The sequence below is a fragment of the Pongo abelii genome, chromosome 13 (assembly GCF_028885655.2).
Source record: "Pongo abelii isolate AG06213 chromosome 13, NHGRI_mPonAbe1-v2.0_pri, whole genome shotgun sequence".
In the NCBI taxonomy this organism is placed as follows: Eukaryota; Metazoa; Chordata; class Mammalia; order Primates; family Hominidae; genus Pongo; species Pongo abelii.
The window spans coordinates 74,433,492-74,460,963 of NC_071998.2; the positions used below are offsets into that span (position 1 = coordinate 74,433,492).

The 27,472-nt window shown below is 39.3% G+C and overlaps 2 protein-coding genes across 8 annotated transcripts in view; one reads left to right on the top strand and one right to left on the bottom strand.

Annotated features, from left to right (window-relative positions):
- HNRNPK (heterogeneous nuclear ribonucleoprotein K) lies at positions 1 to 12,516 on the bottom strand (the record flags this gene model as incomplete). The annotated part of the gene is given in 17 exon segments (NM_001133294.1): positions 1 to 1,351; positions 2,074 to 2,243; positions 2,646 to 2,728; positions 2,806 to 2,821; positions 3,180 to 3,263; positions 3,579 to 3,633; positions 3,789 to 4,096; positions 4,755 to 4,883; positions 5,194 to 5,307; positions 5,810 to 5,881; positions 6,420 to 6,492; positions 7,365 to 7,408; positions 8,904 to 8,960; positions 9,598 to 9,695; positions 10,116 to 10,200; positions 10,288 to 10,367; positions 12,414 to 12,516. Coding segments are annotated over 15 exon segments (1,395 nt in total). The 3' UTR covers positions 1 to 1,317.
- The window catches only part of RMI1 (RecQ mediated genome instability 1), a 24,387-nt gene continuing 8,558 nt past the window's right edge, over positions 11,644 to 27,472 (top strand). The window contains exons 1-2 of one of the 7 annotated variants that reach the window (XM_054520112.2): positions 11,666 to 11,729; positions 20,224 to 20,299. The gene's annotated coding sequence lies outside the window, so the exon portion shown is untranslated. Of the gene's footprint in view, positions 11,730 to 12,615; positions 12,916 to 16,157; positions 16,894 to 20,223; positions 20,300 to 27,472 lie in introns of those variants that run through there. The other 6 variants (XM_054520111.2, XM_009244552.4, XM_063714261.1 and 3 more) reach the window with 6 other exon arrangements.

Consider the following 27,472-nt stretch of genomic DNA (forward strand, 5'->3'; position numbering starts at 1 on the left):
ATATAAGATTACTGTATTTCCTTTTAAGAGGAACGTTTCAACAAATTTTACAGGTGTCAATCAACCCTTGTTCAAATTGGGCACACATCAAATCTAGCATCATGGGTGTTTTATTTATTTGGAAGTGAATTTTAACTATCAATACAAATGCCAAGATACTACACAAAACATCCACAGGAACTTTTTTCATCTTTTTTTTTGAATTGTACACAAACATTTCCTACATAATCCAACATACAACAGAGAAATGGTACATCTTTTTCTTTCAATTTGCATACAATGGAAAAACAAGTATATATATATTTTACAAAGTTTAACTAATAAGACACTAGAGCAAGTTGACAGTTTAAGTCTATAGGTGAGAAATTATCTAATAAAAATAATTTTTTCAACATTAGTCACTTCCATAAACCAAGTGTTATTCTGATTAATAAAACTTGCTGCCAATCAGAATTCTGGTATATACTCATACCATTACTCAACTTGTAGTACTGCTCCCCACCTTAGTTCTTCACAACTAACATAGAAAACTGTTGAAAAGTAGGGGCAAGCATTTGCAAAAACAAACAAAAAATCCCCAGCTTATTATAAGCATGAATATGTATGATGGAATTTCTTCCCAGCAATAGACTTCCAAACCATCAAGAAATCACCAGAACTAAGTTTGCCAAGTTATTTTGCCTATGTCCAACAAGAGCTGCACTTATATGTCCAACAGAGGAGCTGAAAATTAAACTTAGTGTTTAGTTTGGGGGTGGGTTGGGAAATTCAGCCACCATTTTAAAATGACTGTCTTAAAAAAAAATGACCACCAAAAATAGGTTCACTAAATTTATTTTAAAAATCATAAAACGTTTCTTACAAAAGAGCATTACATTCTGCACACTGCTCTGAACAGATGCCAGGGACATATGGACTATTGTTACTTTTCCTCCCTGTCCCACCCCCCAAATGTTACAGTGACCACAAAGCAAGGTGTTCACAATAATTACATGGGGGGAATTTTTTTAAACCACCAACAGTAACAAAAAAATAAAATCCACTCACTCTGCTGCTGTTTCAAAATTTCAATGTTAGTTTTTGCACGCCCTTCCCCCCCCAACCCTGTTTGTAAGGAACTAAAACATTACATCTGGTGAACAGCAAAGATTTCACTACACCTCAAATGCAGAACACCTATGAAGCAGAGGAATGTTGGCTTTTTAAACAGAAGCAGATAAAAAAAAAAAGATGCAGGACTCCTTCAGTTCTTCACTAGTCTTAGAAAAACTTTCCAGAATACTGCTTCACACTATAAAAAAGAAAAAATATCTTGCATTAGAATCCTTCAACATCTGCATACTGCTTCACACTATAAAAGAAAAGAAAAAAAAGTGCGAATTAGAATTTTTGCTGGTAACATCTTAATCAACATCAAGACAATTTCAATGCTAAATTAAAATGATAAACATGTCCATTACAATTAGAAGAGTTCAAAAACCATTAGCAATTACAAATTAAAGCAATGTTAAGTGTCAAGAAAAATGATGAGCAGTAAATCAGACATTAGTAGAACAAAATTAAGAAAACGGAATTGAAAGTTGTTAATATTTGGTAGAAAAGACAAAGAATGCTAGTAAGGTGTGAAATGCTGCATTTTACAGCACCAATCATTTGTCCTGTAGAGGCATGGCCTGTGCCATATGGCAGACTGTGATTTGTTGTCGATTTAGTTATCTAAAAACAACAAAATCACTAGTCTTCCACACAGAACTAGGCCAACATCCAATGAATCTTCTATATTTTCTACAGGCTCTGTACAATTTTGTAACAAGTGGTTTTGGCAGCAGTTTTCACCAGAGAAATGAGAAGTTTGCTTGGTTAAGGCTTCTTCCAGCAAGATTAGTATTGAATTGTCTTCGTTTTTAGTAAGAAAGCAGAAGAAAATTAAGGCAAACTATTAGAATGTTTAGAAGTTAGGTCCCCAAAAGGTTGAGACACCATGGCTTCTAAAAGAAAAAAATCAATTGAGAAGAAAAGCTTTTTAAAGGTTTTAGTATGTATAAGCTAACACAAAGCTAAACTTAAACTGACCTGTTCTGCAGCAAATACTGTGCATTCTGTATCTGGTCCTGTGTTCCTGTAATGGTAATGATCCGATCTTCGGATCCTTCTAAAGGCTCATCAATTTTGATCGAAGCTCCCGACTCATGACGGATTTGTTTAATCCGCTGACCACCTTTGCCAATAATAGATCCAGCCAACTGAAAAGATTTTTTAAAAGTATGTGTTTACGATATACTTTTAACATTTACTACCTGTATTTTCAAGGAGCATGAAATGTATTAATTTTATTCATTCAGACTCTTAACTGATTATCTAACGCTCCCTAAACCTGTCTAGGTTTGAGTTATAATGTATTTATGTCACACTAATGTTTCCCTTAGTTAATTAAGGGCTCAAAACCCTCTTAACTACTTTTATTAATAGCACTGATCACTTGACAAGACTCAAACAGCAGAAAACCCAGCTCACTAAAGTCCATTAACATAACCTCAATCCTAAATGTGTATTTTTGTTAAAACCTTCTGAATTAAAAAATATACAGAAAGGAGGAATAATCATAAAAGTGACAAAATGTTCCTGGTAGTATTAAAGATACTTACATCTTTGGGAATAGTTACTTGTGTAGTAATAATAGGTCCACCAAGATCACCATATGAGCCACGACCCCCTGCATAGGAATAATCTGATTTAAATAATGAGCAGTAAGTTCATTTAAAAAGTATGAAATTAATGTTTGACTTCACAAAGGAGAGAACTTACCATATCCAGAGCCACCCTAAAAACAGAAAGAAAAAAACAGAAAATTACTTTGCTGTTGTAATTACTACTGGTACTTTTAAAAAATTCATTTAATAAAATGGAGTCTTGCTATGTTGCCCAGGCTGGTCTCAAACTCTCGGGCTCAAGTGATCCTCCTGCCTCAGACTCTTGTAGCTGGGATTATGAGTGAGCACCATGCACCCAGCTTCACTATCCAAGTATTTTAATACTCATAAAATCCCTCTTCAGGAAACCAAAGTCCTCCTGTATCCTATTTTCAGTAAGTATCCTCAGGGGAATAAAAAACTTACTGGAGAGCAGGTAAGCATCTTAAATTATCACTGATATACACACGAACAACTATGATACTCAACCTGTGGTTCATAAGCCATCTGCCATTCTGATGGGCTCCATGTATCTATTGCAGAGTCCCAAGTTTCATCAGCACTGAAACCAACCTGTTAGAGATAAAAATATTAACATCAACCCGCATTGTATTTTGTTACGGAGCTGTTTTTATATGCCTAATTTGCATGTTACATTAAAACAAAAGAGGGTACATATATGGGCAGCAATTATGTAATCGAGGGGAACAAAACTCAATAAAGTCGTAATCCTCCAGCAGCAGATAGAAGTAATTATTTAACTAGTAATCCAAACAAAATTTACTTGTAAGAAAAGCTTTTTAATCACTATAACCTTCAACAAAACGTGAACTACATTGTGACAACCCTCACATACACAACACACTGGTAATAAACCAAAGTTCTTACCATGCCATCGTAACGGTCTCCAGGTCTCCCTCTTCTGTCATAGGCCATGAGGTCTCTGCAAGCATAGTTACTTGTTGTAATCTAAACGTGTTTACATGCCACACATATCAAATCAAAGTCTACCTTGTCTACCACTAAGTGCAGCCTCTTGTAGGTTAATATTCATAGATGGAAAAACAACAACAACAACAACAAAAAAAACCAACTTACCCCCCTCTAGGTGGTGGTGGTGGAGGAAGAGGAAGATTCCGAGCTCTGCTACCACCCCGGCCGCCTCGTCCAGGAGGAGGGGGAGGTGGTCCTCGACGAGGGCTCATATCATCATAATCTCTTCTAGATGGAGGCATGGGACGCCCACCCCGACCAGGAGGCATTCTGTCAAAACCACCTCTTCCCCGCATTGGAAATCCCACTGGGCGTCCACGGCGGTCATCAAACATCATTGTAAAACCACCATAATCATAGGTTTCATCGTAAAAATTGGGATCGTAAGGCTGTGCACGTCCTTTGATGGGAGACTAAAAACAGAGATGGAACAAACTTACAGACTGAAGAAAGAGTCCTGCTTCATACCAACCCTTCTAACATCATCATCATCAAACAAAATATAAGTCATTCCCCCATCAGGAGGTACTAGACGCAGAAACAGGAATTACGTCAACGCTAACAGTAGCAAAGTAAAGATTCCAAAGAAATCCAATACTTTTGGCAAGTGCTAAACAAAAGTGAGTTCTATTGCCTGTACAGGGAGAAGTAACAGCTTGCTCTTACACTTAGATCGTAAGAAACCACAAAGCCCTCCCATTTTACACATGACAAACTACAATGCACATTTCACAACAAGGGCTGAAGAGATCAGTCTTGGCAAGTCTGTAATCCATACTGAGGCACCTGAGATAGGAAGCCCTGCAGCGTAGTTACAAAGACACAAGCAACACTATAGGAAATTCATTCGAAGGATCAAAGGCTATAGAAATACCACCAACAGATTACCACTCTCCACTTTTTCAAAACCATTTTTAAACTAAAGTGATGGCTGAAGCCAGGTGATAGAAAATTGCTAGGAAAAGGGCAAATAAAGACTATTAGACTAAATGCTCTGATGCTACTTTTGCAGAAAGTTATCATCACTTTGTTTCATAAAATCAAATGTAAACAAAAAGTGTTCTGAAGTACCTCAGATATAAGATCAAGGATGATCTTTATGCACTCTACAACCCTATCGGGTTTTCCTCCAATAAGAACAACTCTGTCAGTGGAATGAGGACAGCATTCCTGGAAAAGCTTGATGGTGGTTTGAGTGTTCTGTAATAAGATCATTAAAAAAAAAAATAATTAGAAGAAAATTAGCTTTCCTAGGTTCAGTGAAAATTGCATTTGAATTCAACAATTATCCCCCCACAATATAAAAACTTCATTAATTATCACAGGGCTTTGCAATGGTATAAAAATTTTGACAAAATAACATGTCTAGCAGTGCCAGACACTTTTTGTTACTTGCGATAAGCAATCTTTGGAGGGAACTGAGAGGGGAAGCGAGAGAAGCTCACAGAAACAAGTCTATATTAAAATTTACTTTCCAGCAAAGAATATGGCAGAATTTTTTTTTTTTTACCTCTCGAAGTTCTTTGATTTTAGCACCTTTGACCCCAATAATTCCTCCTGCTAGACTCTGATGAATCAACAGCCTCAACTCGCAGTCAAAGTCACTTCCTTTATAGTGTTGGTACTGTGGAGGGAGAGTTATAAAATTTTAGTCTCAAATCAACAATTCCCCAATACACACTTATCTGCTATAAGCATAACAATAATATACTGTTGCAGTGAGCAACCTGAATTTATATTTCAATAACTTTACCAGTTATGTGCTTATTATCCTCAATAGCCAGGCCCAAAAAGGACATTCTGCACCACCTTAAAAAACTATTTTATTTTCAGGTCCTGCAACACCATACCCACACTGCAGCCATTTAGCATGTCGCTGTTACCACAAAATTATTATTAACATTCAAATAACACCATAATAAAAATGACTGCAAAGCACTTTGCAAATGTAGTTAATTCCCACTGCAGCATGGAGCAGGGTCAACAGTGAGTTGTAAGACCATTCATGTATCATGTTTTTAAGCCTTTTTCTATAGAGATGGGAAAAGCACACTATGTTAAAAATATAATCGATCCTATGGGCCAGGCTCCATACTTCAGTGGGGTTCAATGGCACTATGACATACATTTAAGCATTCCACAGCATCAGATTCGAGCGGGAGCTGGCTGGTTGCAGTGGGTGATGGCAACTGCAGGCCCTGAAAGTAGAAAAATAAGAGTAATAGGTTAAGTGTCTAGCGTGATCAGGCTATTGTCGCATATATTGGTAAAGCTACTACAACATATTTTAAATCTATATTATTAAATAATGAGAAACTGCTTTATTCAACATTAAGACGATACAAAACATAAAATACTTTTCTCTATATACCTAGTGAATTATGTAGTCTTAAAATCCTAACTAAATCTAAATAATTCTCCTTTTCAACATATTCCCACAAATATTCTAATTTTAAAAATCTCTCTTCTAATAACTAAAGCCCATAAAATACATACTAAACTCATGAAAGCACATGACCACAGATAAGTTCACATTTACACCAGGAGTGGCCAGCCTGTTTTTTTTTTTAAAAAAAAAAACAAATTACGCATGTACAAAATTATGTAGCAAGTTAAGATACTGCTACAAACTGTCATATCCATTGTCTCTCCACTCCCCCATCATACCCCAATACAACATACTTTAAACATTCTCCCCTCATATTGTCAAATACATTTAAAAAAAAATAAGCCTACCTCTTCCAAGGTAGGGATGATTTTCTTCAGAATTTCTCCAATTGTTTCAATATCAGCACTGATACTCAATATGCTGTCAAACACCACAAATACCAGATAGTACAAAAAAGGCGGAAAAGAAAAATGAGTTTTGTGTTTGTCACCAAATCATACAAACTTTTACAGAGATGTAACATACGATTATTTAATATTCCCCATTTAAAGTAGCCTATTTATAGATTTCTCACATGCATTTTGTTTTATACCCAATACAGACATGATAACAATATTAGGAGACTTGCAGAGAGACAGAGAGAATGGGCTTTTGGAAGGGCTCAGATTAAGTGGGCAATAAACTGACCAGAACTGAAGCAGAGTTGAATATTTATGTTCCCCGCCACCACTAAGTTAAGGATACCCTCGCTGTTACATTGGTAAAACTGGCACACCTTCTCTTAGGCAAAGTGGGGGAATATGCAAGTGGTGAACATTGTATCTGGAGTAAGGTTATGAATACCAGTTAGAAATTAGATCACTAATGGGCTCTGCAAGAAAACAAATACAAATGCAAGACAAAACAAAGACAACACAAATGAGAAGTGAAGGAAAGTGAACCAGAGTTAGCATTTCATCAGAAAAAATTATGAACAGGCAATGTTGGGAAGCAAGGTGGGCCACAAAGACAGAGCGAGAGACTATTTTGGTAACAATTTGATTTACAATGCGGCAAATATGCAACACTTGAAGCTGTGCTCCTTCCATCGAAATAAAATTAGTGGATCGTTTGGGTGGGCAACTCACGGTAAAAGTTCAGTGACAAAAAGACTTAATGGGGAAAATAAGACAGAAACTTGAAAAACAATACACCGTCTAAAGGGGATACTATTTAATTATATAAAAGGCAGGTAATAAAATACATTTCTCTCTTTCTAATCAGGCAGTGAGGCATAAACTGTTGGGACATACCGCTCGGGGCCACTGCTGTCTGGGACTGAAACACTGGCATTGTACTGCATTGGTCATTGGCGTTCGTGGATGTTGGCATTGGGCATGGGCATTCAATCAGAAGTTGTCAAGTATGGTACCCGTTTGGCAACGAGCACATTTTTGGGCATAGCCAACCAGGGTTTTCACATGGGCGTTCAGGGGCGGATGGGCCAACGTCATGGTGGGCAACGCAGGGGTAAGTCGATCCAGTACATGGGCAACGGAGATATATGGCCAAAAAAACAAGGAGAGGGAAAAGGGGGAAAAGCAATAAATTTTAATTTAATACAAACTATACTCATACTCTCAATTAATGAAACAAGCTTAAGTTGTTCTGAAGACTAACACAATAATGGACTTCTCTAAATCTGACTGTGGCTTAACATTAAGGACCTCAAATGATGGTTCTAGCCTTTTTTATTTTTTAAGAAAAACAAACGATGTTTCAGTAGCAGGCTGGCTCATGAGGGTAGACACAAAACCTGACTCAAAGTTTACTGAAATTCTTGAGGAAATGGGGAAATTAATAACCCAGATAATTATACAGAACATCTGGATTAAGAGGAGAGAGGTTTATAAAAGACAAAACAAAAATTCCCACACCACCAAAAACCCTAACTAATAAGACTGGTTCGGTTTTCTGGAGGTTTTGAAACGCATTCCTAGATCCTAACAGGCAAGTTTGTAAAATTTTAAACAAATTTTCAAGTTCAGTTTACAGTAATCAAGAGGAACATACAAAGATCTGCGACCAAGAGAGAAATGAAATACTGTCAAATAAGTACTCGACACAAAGTTATTTGCCTCATTTTTAGCAAGAAAAACATTAAGAAATGTGTACACTATGAGAAAAAAAATTTAGAAATTTTGGTGTAGCCAAGTCCTATAAATGTGCTCACTTCTGGCACTGCCAACATTTAATGTGTCTAATCACAAGAGTCAACCCACTGTAAAATGAAGACTCAAACAAATCATAGGCATTGACGAACAGTTTCCCAATTATAAGATTAAGTGCCTACTCTATCCTTTACCCATACTTAAATCATGCAACCTCAAAATTAAATTCTTTGTGCTCCATGTGCAAGCTGTTAAAGAACAGATGGACATTTTTCTTCCCAAAGAAAACAAAAAAATTCTTCTGGATTTAACCAGCCACCTGCAATGGTTTTCAGTAATACTGTAATTGATTCACACACAGGAAATGGTGCAATCAAGGATTTTTACACTTTGTCGCTATTTCTAATTAAGATGTTATCTTGCTTGATGAAGTGAATAATTTGGTGGACTCTTATTAGAATGTGAAGAGGTTTAAAAGAAACCACCCCCCCCCACCCTGCTCAATCTGGGCTTTTGTTAAAACAGCAATGGATAACTTCGAAATCAATTCTGTAATAATAAAATATTACAAATGTCTTTGTAACTAAACTATGAAATGATTTCTAGGATGTAAATCTTTAAATTTCTATAGACATATAAACTGAAGCTGCTCGTGTAGTAGTTTAAACTCTTAATACTTACGTCTGTACGGAGAGCCTTAATATTCTTGCCTCCTTTTCCAATCACTGCCCCAGCATTCTGGAGAAGATACAAAGACAAAAAATTATTTTGCCTTTCCCTAAAATTAATGGCTACCTATGCTCTTAGATTTTGCTAAAAAATCCTCCAACCTGTTTCTTATAAGAATAAAAATCTATTTGGGGATGTAAAAACGACCAGGCCAAAACCAAACCGAAAATCAAAATATAATTCTAAGTGCTGTGAGGACTAAATAGTTTGGAGTACTCAATGTCAGAAATAACACCAAGTATAAAATAAAACTAAGCACACATTTTATAGCACCCTTTGGTAAAATAAGTCAATTAATTTAATATTAGTAGGTACCTTCATATTGTGACCCGTGATAAAACAATAAACTGCCAACCAAGCAGTTTCCTAAGGAGTCCACACATAATTAAGATTTAATCTATTAACACTTTAAGAATCACACTCTCCTCCTAGTTTGACCTGTAGTGGTGGTTCACTACAGCAAAGGCTTTAATCTTAACTATTAGTGGAATAACAAAACCACCAGAGCCTTCAAGTCTGTTTACAAAGAACCAAATGTTTTGTATTCTTCAATCTGTAAAACTTTCACTTTCTAGAAAGCCAAACCAGACCTTAATTTCTACTTGAGTATGAACCACCTTCAAATTTTCAAGAATAAAATTTATACCTTGCTCTGAAGCAGAATGCGTAATTCAACCATCTCATCAGTGTTTCTAGATCTTTTAAATGCTTGTTCCTCTTCCATATCTTCTGCAGGGCGTTTACCTAAAAATTAACAGTTCAGATTTCAAAGAAAGCAGCGAAGTCTCCAAAGCAACTCCATTCTGTTTCAAGAGACTTGTTGCTTATCTTCGGCATGTTTTAAAAAGACCAAAGGCATTGCTATAAACTTGAACGTTATGCTTCCATCTAGTAAAATGCACCAAACACAAAATACTGCGACAAAATACTTCAAAGGACTTGAAATCCCAAAATGCAAGGAAAAATTCTTTATATGCAAATCAGTTACTTCTACTTCATAAATAAAAGCTAAGATGTAACTACTGATAAATCGCAGAATTAAAATTACCTACATAAACAGTAATACCAAAATTTCACCACACACTCCTAAGGCAATAATTAACAGAATAAGGCAATTTATTAACAGAATAAAAAAATACTGTTAAAACTAAAATTTCTTCTCACCAAATTCACCATTGGTTTCAGTGTTAGGGAAGGTTTCTTCTGGCTGTTCAGTTTCCATATTCTTTTATTAAACGGGCACACCAATCTGTGGAAAAATAAAGAAGCTAGTACATTTGGCTTATTGGAAAGCAGGCTGCAAAAAAAAAAAAAAGACATTGCTTCTAGAACGTACCAGTTATTATATATCCTTGCAGAGCAGAACTGAAGCGTTCTGGGTCGGACCAACAACTGACACCCCAGTGCTGCAGTAGCCTATAAGAACCAACACAAATCAGTTTTGCTTTTGTTTATTCTTCTTACTGAATATTTGTTTCTGATCACAGTGAACACTGATTTGAACCCAAAAAACTAGCTGTTTCTAAAACTTGATTCTTCATTTTAGGGTTTCACAATTCAAATGATTGCCTAAAAAATGCAAAATTCAAGGGAGCCTGGTTTCATTTTTTGCTAAGTTAGAACAATAACTTTTAGCCACTGGATTAAGTCCCACCACAGAAATGAATTGTTTTATACGGCACATTCCCAAAAGCCTGAAAAGATAAATGTCATCCACAAAGCATACATTTATGAAAAGTTACAATGCATCTTATTCACTGGAAAAACTAATTTTATATTAAAACTTCCAATTGCTTTTCTATTTCTTTCGATTCATGCTTGAAGCGATCTTATGTGACATTTTCAAAGTTTACAAATACAACGGCAATTGCGAACACATCCAACGACCAGAACAATCTACCGGAGGGATAAATCCAAAAATCTAATATAGGACCAGACCCAAACTACCACACTACCAGTCTATTAATCAGCGAAGCAAATGGAGCCCTTGAAAACTAACAGTCACTAGCGGATTATTTTAAATTAGGCTTGAGAGTACAACACGACAATTATGCCTGTAATACGAAAACTGAAGTGTCTACGTGCCAGAACGGTTGATAGGACTGCAAACAGCCTTTTTAAGCTTCCCTCTTGTCGGGACTAGGAGTTGACAAGCGGCCTCTACTAGAAGGTTGGCTAGACAGCAAAGAGCCAACAAGCGAGGCACATTTATGCCTCCCATTCTCCCATACCGTTGGTCTACTTATTGCTCTCTTAACGACAACTGAAACGACATCCTTCGAGCCCAGCACGCAATTTCTGAACTGTGGTGGTAGAAGATTTGGATAAGAAAGTTTAAGCAAAAACAGCAGGGCTTATCTGTAAGAATAACGTTGCCGCGTGCCGTTCACCCTTCGGGTCCTGCAGTCACTAGTCCCCAGGCCTCGAAAATCCGCTAAGTATGTGCTCGACTGGCCGAGCGCCAACGAGCCCTCCCCTCCCCGCCTCCCGGTACCGGGATCAGAAACAGCCGGGTAACAGGACGGGAAAAAGCAAAAGTCGACAGCAGAAGCACCGCACCTCTCCTCACCCGGATCCGACAGGAAATGGCGGCCCGCGTAATGGCGACTACGTGCTACTAGGCGGAGCCGAGCGCCGACCCCCTCCCCCACCCACCACGCGGTCCCGAGGTCTCATCCCCCGCATCCTCCCCCCACTGCCCAAGACAAAGCCATCGAGACAGCCCTGACCGTTCCATCCCCGCCGCTCCAGCTCCGACGCCGGGACGGGAGACCCAAGGTGAGGCGGGGCTCACACAAAGAGAGCGGCGGCGCGACCTTCTCCCCGCACCGGCCTCCTTTCCTCCACGACGTTCCTAGTTCCCAGTGCCACATAGCTCCAGCTCATCCTAGAGGCACATGCCTCACGAATCCCCGAAGTCTCTAGGACTACAACGCGGACTGCGGATACACGCTCAGGGAAATGGCGGAGGTGGGGGAGGGGACATTGGGCGACGTTCCCACTCGGAGAAGCGGCCAAACACCAAAGAGGCCCCCAAAACGCCTCCCTCAAGCGGCAAAACTGGGCTCCGACCCTCACCTCCACGAGCCGCTCCCCCAACCCGGCTCCTCACCGCGCGAGGCTGCCGTCCCTCCGCCGCCGCGCCGCCTCAGCCGGTCGGAGCTAGACAGAAAACGAGCGCAGGCTCCCCTCCCCCGCCTTCTCGCGTCCTCCCCGCCGTCGCGCCCTATTGGCTGCCAGGGCTTCAGCGATGGTGCGAGGGCTAAGCGATTGGCCCGAGGCCACGTCAATCAAGGCGACGGAGGAGGCGACAACCCCGCCTACCGCCAGCACCTCCCTTCGGGCTGGGAGGCCACTAAGGGCTCGAGAAAACCCGGGCTTGGGAAAAGTCAACGCAGCCTTTCAGGGAGCCCCAACCCTTACCCGAATCAGCAATACCCAAGCTCCAATAACTCCAGTTACCTATAGGCCGCGAACAAGTGGGACACAGGCAAGACGTCGAAGTCGGTGCAGCAGAGAAACAGAGGATAATGGCGTCTGCAGTGCTGTCGCCTGGAGCGCCCTCCTCCTTTCTCGTTCGCGCACTCACTAGCTGGGGGGAGGGGCGGTTAGGGGGCGAACCTCTCGCGAGATCTAACAACTGCCTAGTTCACGCGCACAGGGAGGGGGCGGGGAAGGGGCGTTTTCCAGCCCCGAAGTAGTCTTTTGGGGTTGGAGGAGGGGCGCGAGCGCGCGGCAAATCGGGCGGGAAGAGGCAAAAAAGGATGTGGGAGCGCGCCGCGGCGGTTCCTGTCCTTACAGTTGCGCGGCCCAGGGACCGATGTTGCGCGAGGGAAATGCGGGACGCCCAGGTCGGTGCTCGGCCCAGACTTATGCCCCTGTTTTCACAGCCCACACTCGTGCCCGAAGTCCCTTACCCCGCCCCGGGCTGTGGTCTGTGGGCTGCGGGACGAGCTGCGGCGCGGTAAGTGCGGGCCGTCTGCATCCGCTGGGCCGGGCCCACGCTTCGGAAACCCGCTGTTTGTAACGGTCCGGGGCGCCCGTCAGCCAAGGCCGGGCCCGGGGGCGCAGCTGGCGGTTTTCGGCCCGCCTTGCGCTGGGGCGGGAGCGGGGGAAACGCGGGGCGAGCCTGGGAGTACTGGAGAACTCGGCGAGAGGGCACAGGCGGTTTCACAGGGCTCTCCGTTCTGAGACTTAACTCTTGGGTAATGGGACCTGACATGGAAGTATTTTGTAGTGTCGTCGCTGTAGTTTATTCCGATAAAATTTTTAGGCAATAAATATTGCCCTTGTCTCCTAAAATGAATGCGTATCGCTAAATAGGTTGCAGACCTCCACGTTCCATTCAAAGCGCCTGCCTTGTGGCAGTGATGAAAACAGACAAAAACCCTCGCCCTCTAACGTGCTCCTGTTCTAGCGGGTTCAGCGCACACTTGCATTGTATTCGGTTCCTTACTTCTAAGGCTCCTGTGCCAAGCTTTCATGACTTCTTTTGTTAAGGCACATAAGGTCACTTTCAATCGGTGACAGCCCTGGGAAATCTCCAGCCCTGGTAGTACCCGCTTTCCACATCCTTACTCGTCAACCTTCCAGCCTCCGCCCACAATTCCAAACTCATTTTGAAGCATAAAGATGTTATAATCTGCACATAAAGCGAAATCCACCATTGGCCGAATGCATGCATATATTTTAGTGGTGATGAATTTGTGCTGATTCATTCCTGTTATAATGTTTCCTTCTTGGGTAATTTGCAAAACATATATGCCAGCATTCTTTTAAATGGCCATGATTGCATCCACCCAGCATCTTTTACTTGACTGATTAGAGGAAAACTCTTGTTAGGGCGCACTGAGGATTTCATGATAAACACCAGTATTTACATTCTGGGAGGATACGGTAACACATACTGTTAGAACATAATGTCCGGGATTGTGGAGTTTATAAAAGTTCTCTTTAAGAGGTAATATAATTTTTTAAGTGGTCCCCACCATGAAGAGTGTATGGTCTTGTTGGGTAGGTAAAACTTAACTCACATTTCAGTTCTAAAACACAAAGTTCAGAATTTTATTAAATATTCAAAACATGAGTTTATGTAGGGGCTGAGGATACTTGGATCATAGAGATTTAATCCGCCAGTTAGTATTTGCAACATTTAATTGAATTTGTCATTGAAAACCTGAGACATGTCACTGACACTAATATGCACAAATAGCGGTACGGTAATAATGATGCTGTGCTTTCTTTCAAGTTAGTATTTATGTTGCAGTCATCATTTTCTTGATAAAGAGTGATGAGTGGGAATCACAAGTAAGCAGCCCTATATAAAAACCTCTTCCGGCCTGGCACGGTGGCTCACGCCTGTAATCCCAGCACTTTGGGAGGCCGAGGCGGGCAGATCACAAGGTCAGGAGATCGAGACCATCCTGGCTAACATTGTGAAATCCCCGTCTCTACTAAAAAGACAAAAAAAAATTAATCGGGCGTGGTGGCAGGAGCCTGTAGTCCCAGCTACTCGGGAGGCCGAGGCAGGAGAATGACGTCAACCCGGGGGGCTGAGCTTGCAGTGAGCCGAGATCGCGCCATAGCACTCCAGCCTGGGCGACAGAGCGAGACCCTGTCTCAAAAAAAAAAAAAAGAACCTCTTCCTCCCAATTTCATTCTCCAGACTGGACCCCGACTGTTGTAAATTATTCATCCCCTCTAGATGCCACTGTGGGATGGTTGCTATTTTTCCCCCATTTGATTTCTTCTTTTAATTTTTAGGTTTGCTCTTTAAATAACAGGAAAGTCTGTTTTTTCGCCATCCTTTTATTCTCTGTTTGAAATTAAGACTTTTCAACCCAATAATTTTATACCTGTGTTCATTCAAGAACTTATCAATACATTCATTGATTCCAGTCTTGTGTAATTGGTACAATGGTGTAGTGATCATTTTGGACTCAGTGAATTTAGACCCAATATTACTTAGATGGGGGATTTACTTTAGATGGGCTAATATAATTGAGAATGTACACTATCCAGCTGCATTATTGTTTAAAATAGTATTTATAAATACTATTTCCTGAGTTCCCCACTGTGTGCTAAACCTTGTGCTGGCAGTTTAATACTTTTTAGAGTTCTTTGAGCAAGTTGTTAGTTATCTTTGTTTTGTGGACGAACGAACTAACACTAAGAGAAGCTAAGGAACATATCCAAGGTCACGTAGCAAAATGGGGTTCCAGATTCTCTTTCTGTCTTTTCCTTACTTTAGGTTATGGAGGATCCACAAAAATCTCCTCTGATTACTTCTTCTAATTTCAGTTATATACAGTATAAATTTTTCCTCTCTAATTTTCGGAGTATCTTCTCAAAAATTCCAGGATTACCTTGAACTCATCCTCAATGAATTAAAATGTAGAATTACCTTTATTGTTTAGATGAAGGTAATGGAAATGTGGAGTAGATTTAAATATTCATTAGTGCTTTTAAATCTCAGCTATTGTCGGAATGACACACGTAATGTCCAAAAGGATGACACTCCTGCCTCGCTTTTTATTAAAAAAAAATCGGAATATATGAGGCTGACTGAAAATTAATCTGTAAATCAAATATGCCTAGACCTTCGTGGTAGGTGATAAAATTTTCCCACTTTATTTTCTTTTGTTCAGTTCCTGGCAGTTCAGATCTAGAATGTAGATTAGTGTGGTCAGCCAAGTTTATCATTCACACAATGCGAATCAGCTTTCTTAAAAATGTTTTTCCTGATTATGAAATTAATGGGGATTAAGCTGTATGTAATTTTATATGTGTTCTTTTTCCCAACAAAATGTGAATGTATTTCTTTGCCATTAAATAATTCTTAAAAATGGCTTCTTTAAAGATTTCATAGCTTTTCATTTCATGGTGGTAGTGCAATGTATTTAACTTTTTTCCCATTTTGAGCATTTTGTTTTTTTGAAAATATAAAAACTCAGTGGTAAACTCTGCCACATAAATCTTTGTCTTTATTTATTTTGTTACTTATTGATGCATAAAAGATGTACATAGTTTTGGGGTATATGTGATAATTTAATATATTCACTTAATTTGTAAAGATCAAATCACAGTACCGGGGATATTATCTCCTTAAATATATGGCTTTTTTTGGTCCTTATTTATGATTGTGTCCTTAATTCTGGAAAGTAAAAGAAGTGGATAATATGGTATGAACATACCTTTTTTTTTTTTTGAGACTGAGTTTCATTCTTGTTACCTAGGCTGGAGTGCAGTGGCGCAATCTCGGCTCACTGCAACCTCTGCCTCCTGGGTTCAAACGATTCTCCTGCCTCAGCCTCCCGAGTAGCTGGGATTACAGGCATGTGCCACCAAGCTCGGCTAATTTTTTTGTATTTTTAGTAGAGAAGAGGTTTCTCCATGTTGGTCAGGCTGGTCTGGAACTCCTGACCTCAGGTGATCCACCCGCCTTGGCCTACCAAAGTGCTAGGATTACCAACTTTGAACATCTTTTTTTCTTTTCTTTTGAGACAGAGTTTCGTTCTTGTTGCCCAGGCTGCAGTGCAATGGCACAATCTCGGCTCACTGCAACCTCTGCCTCCTTGGTTCAAACGATTCTTCTGTCTCGGCCTCCTTAGTAGCTGGGATTACAGGCATGCGCCACCAGGCTTGGCTAATTTTTTTGTATTTTTAGTAGAGACGGGCTTCTCCATGTTGGTCAGGCTGGTCTTGAACTCCTGACCTCAGGTGATCTACCCACCTCAGCCTCCCAAAGTGCTGGAATTACAGGCGTGAGCCACCGCACCCAGCCCAAACATATCTTAATGTATAATTTAAAAGACAGTTTTCAAATTTATTATTATTTTCTTCGACAGTAGAGTTTTTAAGGATCAGGAGCTGTTCTTTGCACATGGGAATTTGTGCTGCCCTTGCTAACCTCTGCCTCTGAGCTGCTTCTACCTGCTTGTTGGTAGGTAACTATGGTTACCCAATTTCCTAAGCAAAGAGGGGATGAAAACCTTAGGAATTATCTGAAGGACTAGATGCCATTAATATAATTTACCAAATAATTAAAGGTCTCAATTATTAATATCCAGTCTAAACTTTATAATATAGATCTTACATAATATTTTTCCATTTGATTAAACATTTTAATAAGCTTTTCTTTCTAATCTGTAGGAAAAATAACCTATTACATATCATCTTTTTATTATAATTAAGACATGCAGTTGTAGGAATTATATCCGTATCCTAGATCAATCCTACTTTCTACTTACTTTGTTGTTAAGTGATGAAATCTGTGTAACAGATGTACGTTAGCAGTTATTTTATTTCCCCTAAAGTTCTTGACTTTTTGGTAAAATATTTGAGAATAGTTGTATTGGAATGCTTGTACAGTGTTAAGTATCTCATCACATTTGCTTGTGTTTTACAGGTGTCTTGGTTATCTTTTGGGTGTTTAGTCAATGGAATTTTTTTTTCTTTGCCTAGTTATGATAACATTACTATAAATTTATAGTATGTCAGCTTCAGAAGTTGAGGGTGGTACTTAGAGTTATTAATTAGGACTGACACATTTAATGGAACAGTTTAGTTGTTGGGGTTCACTGAGCAGTGTTTTTCAGAATTCATCCCAACTCTTGGCTGAAAGGAGTTTTGCCACTTGCGGTGTTCAATAGCACATACAGCCGGGCGTGGTGGCTCAAGCCTGTAATCCCAGCACTTTGGGAGGCCGAGGTGGGTGGATCACGAGGTCAGGAGATTGAGACCATCCTGGCTAACACGGGGAAACCCCGTCTCTACTAAAAATACAAAAAAATTAGCCGGATGTGGTGGCAGGAGCCTGTAGTCCCAGCTACTTGGGAGGCTGAGGCAGGAGAATGGCGGGAACCCAGCAGGCTGAGTTTGCAGTGAGGCGAGATTGCACCACGGCACTCCAGCCTGGGCGATAGAGCAAGACTCCAAAAAAAACCAACAAAACAATAGCATATACAAGGAAGAGCAAGTTTGGAATTAAAAAAAAAATTAAAAAATAAACTGATACATAAGCCTTAGAATATCAGTTTGTTATATTCAAAAAATGTAAAAATTATTTTATGTGCTATGTTAGTAGAGTTATAGCAAAAGGAAAAGTAGTACTTAACCGCAGCACTATGTCGAAGCTATCACAAAGATAAATATAGTAGGTGTAGGTGATATTTTTAAGTTTTTCTTTCATTTGATTTTGTAAATGAAACAATTTAGAATGCATTAGATGGGCTTGTTATTTACGTGAGATCTGAGAAGTCTGTTCATTATAGTAGCAGCAATCCACTCTTATAGAATGGCTGTTTATATGTGGATTTTTACATAAGTGGGGTTTTATAGATGAATTGAGGGACTGGTTTTACTTCCTCTTTCCACTTCAGTTGACAGAAAAAGGTAAAAGAATGGAGATTAGCAGAATTTATGTTCTAGTTCTGGGTCTGCTGTTGGGTATGATATTTATGCCTTAATCTTCATGCCTCAGTTTCATCATTGTCAAAAATAGATGAGAATACTCTTTCTATCAAAAAATTACTGTTTTGAGGTTTAGATAACATTGTAGATGTAGAAGTACATTTTTTAGTGATATCTTTAAAAAAATTTTAAGTCTTACAAAATAGGTTTTAATTTATTTTCAGCGAAGTCTTCATTTCTCTGTTTATACATCTGTACCTGCTGGGAAATATAGGATTAATATCTCTGAAATTCATTCTTGTTTATTTTCTGTCCAGCCTTGACCTTTTCAGTTCATAACCAATCAGTCTTTCTTCTTTTCTTACTGATTCATTTCTTTTGAAGTTTCAAAGTCAACGGAAAGTACACTTTGTCCTCATTTCAGTTTACTTAATCTAATGTCTGTCATCACATTTTTACAACACCTTTGAAAATTATACTAGGTCCGTTTGCCAGCACTATGTTATTTAAATTTTACTGGAGGAAATAGGCACCTGATTGAATTAGTGCAACTAAGAACCACGGCTGGCTTCCTTCCCTCCCCTCCTCTCCCCTCCCCTTCCCTTCCCTTTCCGATGAAGTCTCACTCTGTCACCCAGGCTGGAGTGCAGTGGCACACTCTTGGCTCACTGCAACCTCTGCCTCCTGGATTCAAGCGATTTTCCGCCTCATCCTCCTGAGTAGCTGGAATTACAAGCATGTGCCACCACGCCCAGCTAATTTTTGTATTTTTAGTAGAGATGGGTTTCACCATGTTGACTCACACTCCTGACCTCAGATGATCCACCTGCCTCGGCCTCCCGAAGTGCTAGGATTACAGGCGTGAGCCACCGCGTCCGGCCTGCCTTCTTATTGTTTCTATTTTTATCACTTTTCTCCGCCTTTTGTGCCTTTTAGATTGTTTTCTTTGTTCTATATTTTCCTCAGCTAGTTTGAAAGTCAGTTGTTACATTTCTATTCTTTTGGTGTTTACCTTCAGTTTTTTAATTGGAGTATAATTTACCTTCAGTAAAATTCATATTTTTTGGTGTATAGTTCTGAGTTTTGATAAACAGATAACAGTCATGTAACCACCAACCACCACCACTATCGTCATGTTATAGAACAATTCCATCACCCCAAAAATTTTCTTTTGCCCCTTGTAGTCAACCTCTTTCTACATTTCCAGCCTTTGGCAACCACTGAACTGTTTTCTGTTTGTATAGTGTTGCATTTTTCCAGAATGTCATATAAATGGAATTATTCCTTTACTTACCATACTGAATTTGACATTCATGCATATTATTACTTGTGTCCATAATTTATTTTTATTATTAAATAGTATTCCATTGTATGGATATTATCACAGTTTGTTTATCCGTTGACCAAATGAAGGACGTGTGGGTGGGTTTTTTTTTTTTTTTTGAGACAGAGTCTCAGTCTGTCAATTCAGGCTGGAGTGCAGTAGTGCAAACACAGCTCACTGCAGCCTCAACCTCCTGGGCTCAAGTGATCCTCCTACCTCTGCCTCCTGGGTAGCTAGGACTACAGGCATGTGCCACCACACTCAGTTTTTTAATTTTTTGTGAGAGATAGAGATATTGCCCAAGCTGGTTTTGAACTCCTGACCTCAAGTGACCCTCCCACCTCAGTTTCCCCAAGTGCTGGGATTACAGGTGTGTGCCACCACACCTGGCCACATACAGGATTTTAATGGATGTCAAAATTATTTACTCTCTTGAGTAAATACCTTGCAGTTGCATTGCTGGGTTGTATGGTAAGTGTATGTTTTTATTTCTAAGAAAATGATAAACTGTTTTCCTTTTGTTTTGTTTTGAAACAGGGTCTTGCTCTATTGCCCAGGCTGGAGAGCAGAGGCGTGATCACATCTCACTGCATCCTTGTCCTCCTAAGCTCAGGTGATCCTCCTCCCTCAGGCTTCTGAGTAGCTGGGACTACAGGCATGCACCACAATGTCCGGCTAATTTTTGCATTTTTGGTAGAGACAGAGTTTTGCTGTGTTGCCCAGGCAGGTATTGAACTCTCAGGCTCAAGCAGTCTGCCCTCCTCAGCCTCTCAAAGTGCTGGGATTACAGGCATGAGCCACTGCACCTGGCCCAACTGTTTTCCTTTGTAGAAACCTGCCAAACTCTTTTCCACAGTGGCTGTGCCATTTTGCATTCTCACTAGCAATGAGAATTCTAGTACTTGGTATTGTCAGTTATTTTTTATTTTACATGTGTAGTGATATCACCTTTGATTTTAATTTTGCATTTCACTAATGTCTAATAATATTGAACATGTTTTCCTGTGTTTATTTGCCATCTGCATATTTTCTTTGGTGAAGAAATATTTTCCATATCGTTTTTCTTTTTGCCTTCCGTTTGTTTTTTTGTTGAGACAGGGTCTTGCTCTGTTACCCAGGCTGAATGTAGTGGTGTGACCTTGGCTCACTGCAGCCTTGACCTCCCAGGCTCAAGTGATCCTCCCATCTCAACCTCCTGAGTAGTTGAGACCACAGGCACATGCCACCATGCCCGCCTAATTTGGTTTATATTTTTGTAGAGACAAGATCTCAGTATGTTGTCCAGGCTGGTCTTTAATTCCTGGGCTCAAGTAATCCTCCTGCCTTGGTCTCCCAAAGTGCCAGGCTTATAGGTGTGAGCCACTATGCCTGGACTGAAGTATCCTTTCAAATCTCTTTCTCATTTTGTGGATTAAATACTTAAATGTAAGACCTGAAACTGTGAAACTACTAGGCAAAAACATTGTGGAAATGCTTCAGGACATTGTTCTGGGCAAATATTTTTTTGGGGTAAAAACTTAAAAGCACAGGCAATAGAATCAAAAATAGACAGATGGAATTATATTAAGCTAAAAAGCTTCTGTACAGCAAAGGAAATAACCAACAGAGTAAAGAGACAACCTATTGAATCAGAGAAAACATTTGCAAAATATCCGTCTGACGAGGGATTAATAACAAGAATATATAAGGAGCTGAAACAATAGCAAAAAGCCAAATAATCTGATTTTTAAAATGGGCAAATGATCTGAATAGACATTTCACAAAAGAAGATGTACAGGTGGCCAACAGGTACATGAAAAAATATTCGACATTGTGAATCAGGGAAATGCAAATCAAAACCCCAATGAGATATCATCTCACCCCAGTTAAAATGACTATCAAAAAGACAAAAAAAACCCAACAAAAATAAAAACAAAAAAGATTCTTGTGAGGATAGAGAGAAAGGGGAATGGTAGGACAGTTTTATTGGGAATATAAATTAGTGTAGCCTCTGTAAAAAACAGTATGGAGGTTCCTCAAAAAAATAAAAATAGATCTGCCATATGATCCAGCAATTTCACCGCAAAGTATGAACTAAAAGAAAGGAAATCAATGTGTTGAAGAGATATCTGCATTCCAGTGTTTATTACAGTACTATTTACAGTTTCCAAGATATGGAAAAACCGGAATCCATCAGCAGATGAATGGATAAAGAAAATGTGGTATATATACACGGAATATTATTCAGCCATAAAAAAGAATGATATCCTGTCATTTGCAGCAACATGGATGTAACTGAAGAACATTATGTTCAGTGAAATAAGCCAAGCATGGACATATTGCATGTTCTCACTCATGTGGGATCTAAAAAAAGTTGATCTCGGGAAGGTAGAGAGTAGAACAATGGTTACCAGAGGCTGGGAAGGGTAGAGGGGCAAAGGATAGGAAGACGGATTGATCAATGGGTGTAAAAATACAGTTAGAGGCCGGGCGCAGTGGCTCATGCCTGTAATCCCAGCATGGGAGGCCGAGGTGGGCGGATCACGAGGTCAGGAGTTCGAGACCAGCCTGGCCAACATAGTGAAACCCTGTCTCTACTAGAAATACAAAAATTAGCCGCGCGTGGTGGTACGTGACGGTAGTCCTAGCTACTTGGGAGGCTGAGGCAGGAGAATCGCTTGAAGTCAGGAGGCGGAGGTTGCCGTGAGCCGAGATAGCGCCACTGCACTCCAGCCTGGGTGACAGAGCTAGAATGCTGTCTTTAAAAAAAAAAAAAATACAATTGGAATAAGTTCTAGTGTTTGATAGCACTGCATTGTGGCTATAGTTAACAATAATTTATTATTTCTTTCAAAATAGAAGAGAAGGTTTGGAATGTTCTCAACAGAAAGAAATGATAAATGTGTGAAGTGATAGATATCCTAATTACCCTGATTTGATCATTACACACTATATGTATGTATCGGAATATCACATGTACTCCATATATATGTATGTTATTATGTATCAATAAAAAGTATTTTGCTCATTTTAATATTTGTTTTCTTTCTTTCTTTTTATTTATTTATTTATTTTTTTGAGATGGAGTTTTGCTCTTGTTGCCCAGGCTGGAGTGCAATGGTATGATCTTGGCTCACCACAACCCCCGCCTCTTGGGTTCAAGAAATTATCTTGCCTCAGCCTCCGGAGTAGCTGGGATTACAGGCATGTCCCACCACGCCCAACTGATTTTGTATTTTTAGTAGAGACGGGGTTTCTCCATGTTGGTCAGGCTGGTCTCGAACTCCCGACCTCAGGTGATCCACCAGCCTCAGCCTCCCAAAGTGCTGGGAATATAGGCGTGAGCCACTGCGCCTGGATGATATTTGTTTTCTTACTGAATTTTAAAAATTCTTTGGATATTCAGGATATTTCTCTTGTCAATTAGATGTTTCTTCTAGACTGATATGCATGTGTGTGTGTCTTGTCTTTTTATATTCCTAACAGTGTCTTTCATAGAACAGACGTTTTAAATTTCTTTCTTTTATGCATCATGGATCATGCTTTGATGTCATTTTTCTTTTTTTTTTTAATTAATATTTTTTAGAGACAGGTTCTCACTTTGTGTCCAGGGTAGGGTGCAGTGGCACAAACATGGCTGACTACAGCCTCAACGTCCTGGGCTCAAGGAATCCTCCCATTTTAGCCTCCCAAGTTGCTGGGACTACAAATGTATGCCACCACACCCCAGCTTGTTTTAAAAAATTTTTTTAGAAATGGGGTCTTGCTATGTTGCCCAGGTTGCTCCTGAACTTCTGTCCTCAAGTGATGCTCCCACCTTGGCCTCCCAAAGTGCTAGGATTATAGGCATGAGCCACCACGTCCAGCCTGGTGTCATTTTTCTAAAAACTTTTAGGAAACCAAGGTCACAAAGATTTTTTCTGCAAACTTTTCTTATACATATTTTGTAGTTTTAGTTTTTACACTTAGCTCTGTGATCCATTTTGAGTTAATTTTTATACATAGTTTGAGGTGTTGGTTGAAGCTCATAGTTTTTTTGCATATGGATATCCAGTTGTTTCAGTGCCATGTGTTCAAATGACTATCCTGTTTTTGTTGAATTACTTATACAACTTTGTGGAAAATCAATTGATCGTATATATGTGTGTCTATTTGTAGACTGTCTTCTCTTCCTATTTTCCAGTATGTTGATCCTTTTGTCAGCATCTCACTGTTGATTATTGTAGCTTTATATGAAGTCTTGATGTTAGATAGTGTGAATCCTCCAACTTTGTTTTTCTTTTTCAAAATTGTCTTGGCAATCCTAGTTCCTTTGCCTTTCCATATAAATTTTAGAATCAGCTTGTCATTTTTTATAAAAAGATTGCTGGGGATTTGAATGGAATTGCATTGAATCTATAGATTAATTTGGGGAGAACTAAAACCGTAACCAGATAAACTCTTCCAATCCATGAACACATCCATATCTCTCCATTTGCTTAGGTTGTTTTTAATTTCTTTAATCTGTAATTTATAGTTTTCAGCATAGTGTTTGCCTTTTAGGTGCTATTATAAAATATACTGTTTTGTCCATTGCTTGTACAGTTGGCAACCTTATTTGAAGGTTTAAAGACACCTCATTTAATATATATCATTGAATCATTAACATTGAACTTACACAGCCAACAGTGCTGTAACTCATACCTGAATAAACTTATCTAAAATACATATTTTCTCCACAAGACAGATCATAGCTTTCTTGTGCTTAGGTACACTAGGTAGCACTTGAGCACTGTGCTAGGGAACCATTTTAAACATCAAAATTACTGGAAAAAAAAAAAAAAAGCACAAAAACATGGCGCTAAGTAGAGCACTAAAAGGATACTTGTTTATTGTATGAGACCTGAACCAAAAAGGCACAGTATCACTTTGATCTCAGCTGGGAATGTGCATGTTGGGTGACTCAGATTTTTCACTGCTCTGCACTTGTTCATGAATGACCATGAGAGTGCGGTAAATACTGATTTTGGGATTACAAATAAATTTTAGTGAGTAGGCAAATAAGGAATCTGTGAATGAAGATCAACTATATAAAAGTAAAATTGACTTTCGTGCTATATATTGGCCTTACATCTTGCTAAATCAGGTGATAGAGCTTTTTTGTAGATTCTTTGGCATTTTCTTCGTCAATATTCATGTCATTGGCAAATAGGGGTACTTTTATTATTCCTTTTTTCTCTCTCCCATCTTTTTCTCTTTTTAAAATTGTAGTAAAAAGCACATCAAATAAATTTACCTGCTGGTCTGATTGCAATGATGTTTACAACTAATTGATCACAACCAATTATAGATTTCTTTATTCCTTCTCCATTTCCACTGCTTTACTTGAGTAGCCTAAAAAAAAAAAATTACCCTCTTAACAAATTTTAAATACATTTTATGGCATTGTTAATTATGTGCATATTGTTGTGCAACAGTTATCTAGAACTTTTTCACCTTGCATTACTGAAACTACCCATTTAGTGACAGCTCCCCATTTCTCCCTCCCCACAACACTTGACAACCACCATTCTACTTTCCGTTTCTATGTGCTTGATTATATTAGGTACCTCATGTAAGTGGAATCATGCAGTATTTGTCCTTTTGTGATTGGCTTATTTTACTTAGCATAATGTCCTCAAGGTTAATTTATGTTGTGGCATATGATAGGATTTACTTCTTTTATAATACTGAACATTCCACGGTATGTATATGTTATGTTTTCTGTATCCTTCTATCAGTGGACATTTTGGTTGTTTCTATATCCTTAATGTGAGCAATGCTGTAACAAACGTGAATTGTGAGATATCTCTTCAAGATCCTGTTTTCAGTTCATTTGGATATACACCTAGAAGTGGGATAATGTGGTAGTTCTAGTTTTAATTTTTTGAGGAAGCTCTATACTGTTTTCCATAGTAGCTTCACCATTTTACAATCATATTAACCGTGCACAGAAGTTTCAGTTTTCCCACATCCTCTCCAATACTTCTTATTTTCTGGTTTTTTGATATTGGCAATTCTAACAGGTATGAGGATGAGATTGTGGTTTTTATTTGTATTTCTTTTACGATTAGTGATGTTGAGCATCTTTTCATATGCTTGTTGACCATTGTATATCTTTTTATTATTATTATTATTATTTTTAAGATAGGGTCTTGCTTAGTTGCCCAGACTGGAGTGCAGTTGCACACTTATGGCATGCTGCAGCCTTGACCTCAAGCAGTCCTCTCACCTCAGCCTCATGAGTAGCTGGGACTACAGGCATGCGCCACCATGCCTGGCTAATTTTTGTATTTTTTTTGTAGAGATGGGGTTTCGCCATGTTGTCCAGGCTGGTCTTGAACTCTTGGGCTCAAGTGATCCACCTGCCTCCGCCTCCCAAAGTGCTGGGATTACAAGTGTGAGCCACTGTTACCAGCTCATTGTATATCTTTGGAGAAATGTCTATTCAAGCTCTTTGCCCATTTTCAAATTGGATTATTTTTTGTTGCTAATTATCAAGTTGAGAAGTTCTTTACATATTCTGGGTAATAACCCCTTATCTGATATGTGGTTTGCAAATATTTTTTCCCATTCCATAGATTGTCTTTTTACTCTGTTGATTGTGTCCTTTGGTGCATAGAAGTTTTTCAGTTTGATGTAGTCCCATTTGTCTATTTTTGCTTTTGTTACCTGTACTTTTGGTGTCATATCCAAGAAATCATAGCCCATTTCAATGTCATGAAGCTTTTTCCCTATGTTTGCTTCTAGGAATTTTATAGTTTCAGGTGCTACCTTTAGACCTGTAATCCATTTTGAGTTAATTTTTGTATATAGTGTGAGATAAGGTCCATCTTTAATCTTTTACATGGGCATGTCCAGTTTTCTCAACACCATTTGCTGAAGAGAGTATCGTTTTTCCATTGTGGAGTCTTGGCACCATTGTCAAAGATTGACCAGATACTTCCTGGGATCAAGTGATCCTCTCACCTCAGTCTCCCAAGTAGCTGGGACCACCAGAAGGTGACAGCACACCTGGCTGATTTTTGTATGTTTTGTAGAGATGGGGTTTTGTCATGTTGCCCAAGCTGGTCTTGAACTCCTGAGCTCAAGCGTTCTGCCCATCTCGGCCTCCCAAGTGTTGTGATTACAGGCATGAACCACCACGTCTAGCTCCCACATTTTTGTTATCTTGTATTTTACATCCAGCTTGTTAGGTCTTCTGATACTTTTCTTTATCCTTAATGTTTTGTATTTTGCCATGTTACTTTGTATAAGTGTAGATTTAAAAAAATACTGATTAGCAGTAGAGAGTTTTTTCAACCTAGAAAATAATATCTTGGAAAAATTTCAACCATTGTTTATTTATTTATTTTGAGATGAAGTCTCACTCTATCACCCAGGCTGGAGTGCAGTGGCGAGATCTCGGCTCACCACAACCTCCGCCTCCCAGATTCAAGCCATTCTCCTGCCTCAGCCTCCCAAATAGCTGGGATTACAGGTGCGGTCAACCATGCCCAGCTGATTTTTGTATTTTGAGTAGAGATGGGGTTTCACCATTGTTGGCCAGGGTGGTCTTGAACTCCTGACCTCATGATACACCTGCCTTGGCCTCCCAAGATGCTGGCATTACAGGCATGAGCCACTGCCCCCGGCCTCAACCATTATTTTTTTAAAAACATTTCCTTCACCTCTTCTATTTTTTCTTTCTGAAATTGCAATTATTTCACTGTTGGAACCTATGTTCCCTACTTCTTAGTTCTTTTTTCCTCATTGTGTAATATCTTTTTTTTTTTTTTTTTTTATTGAG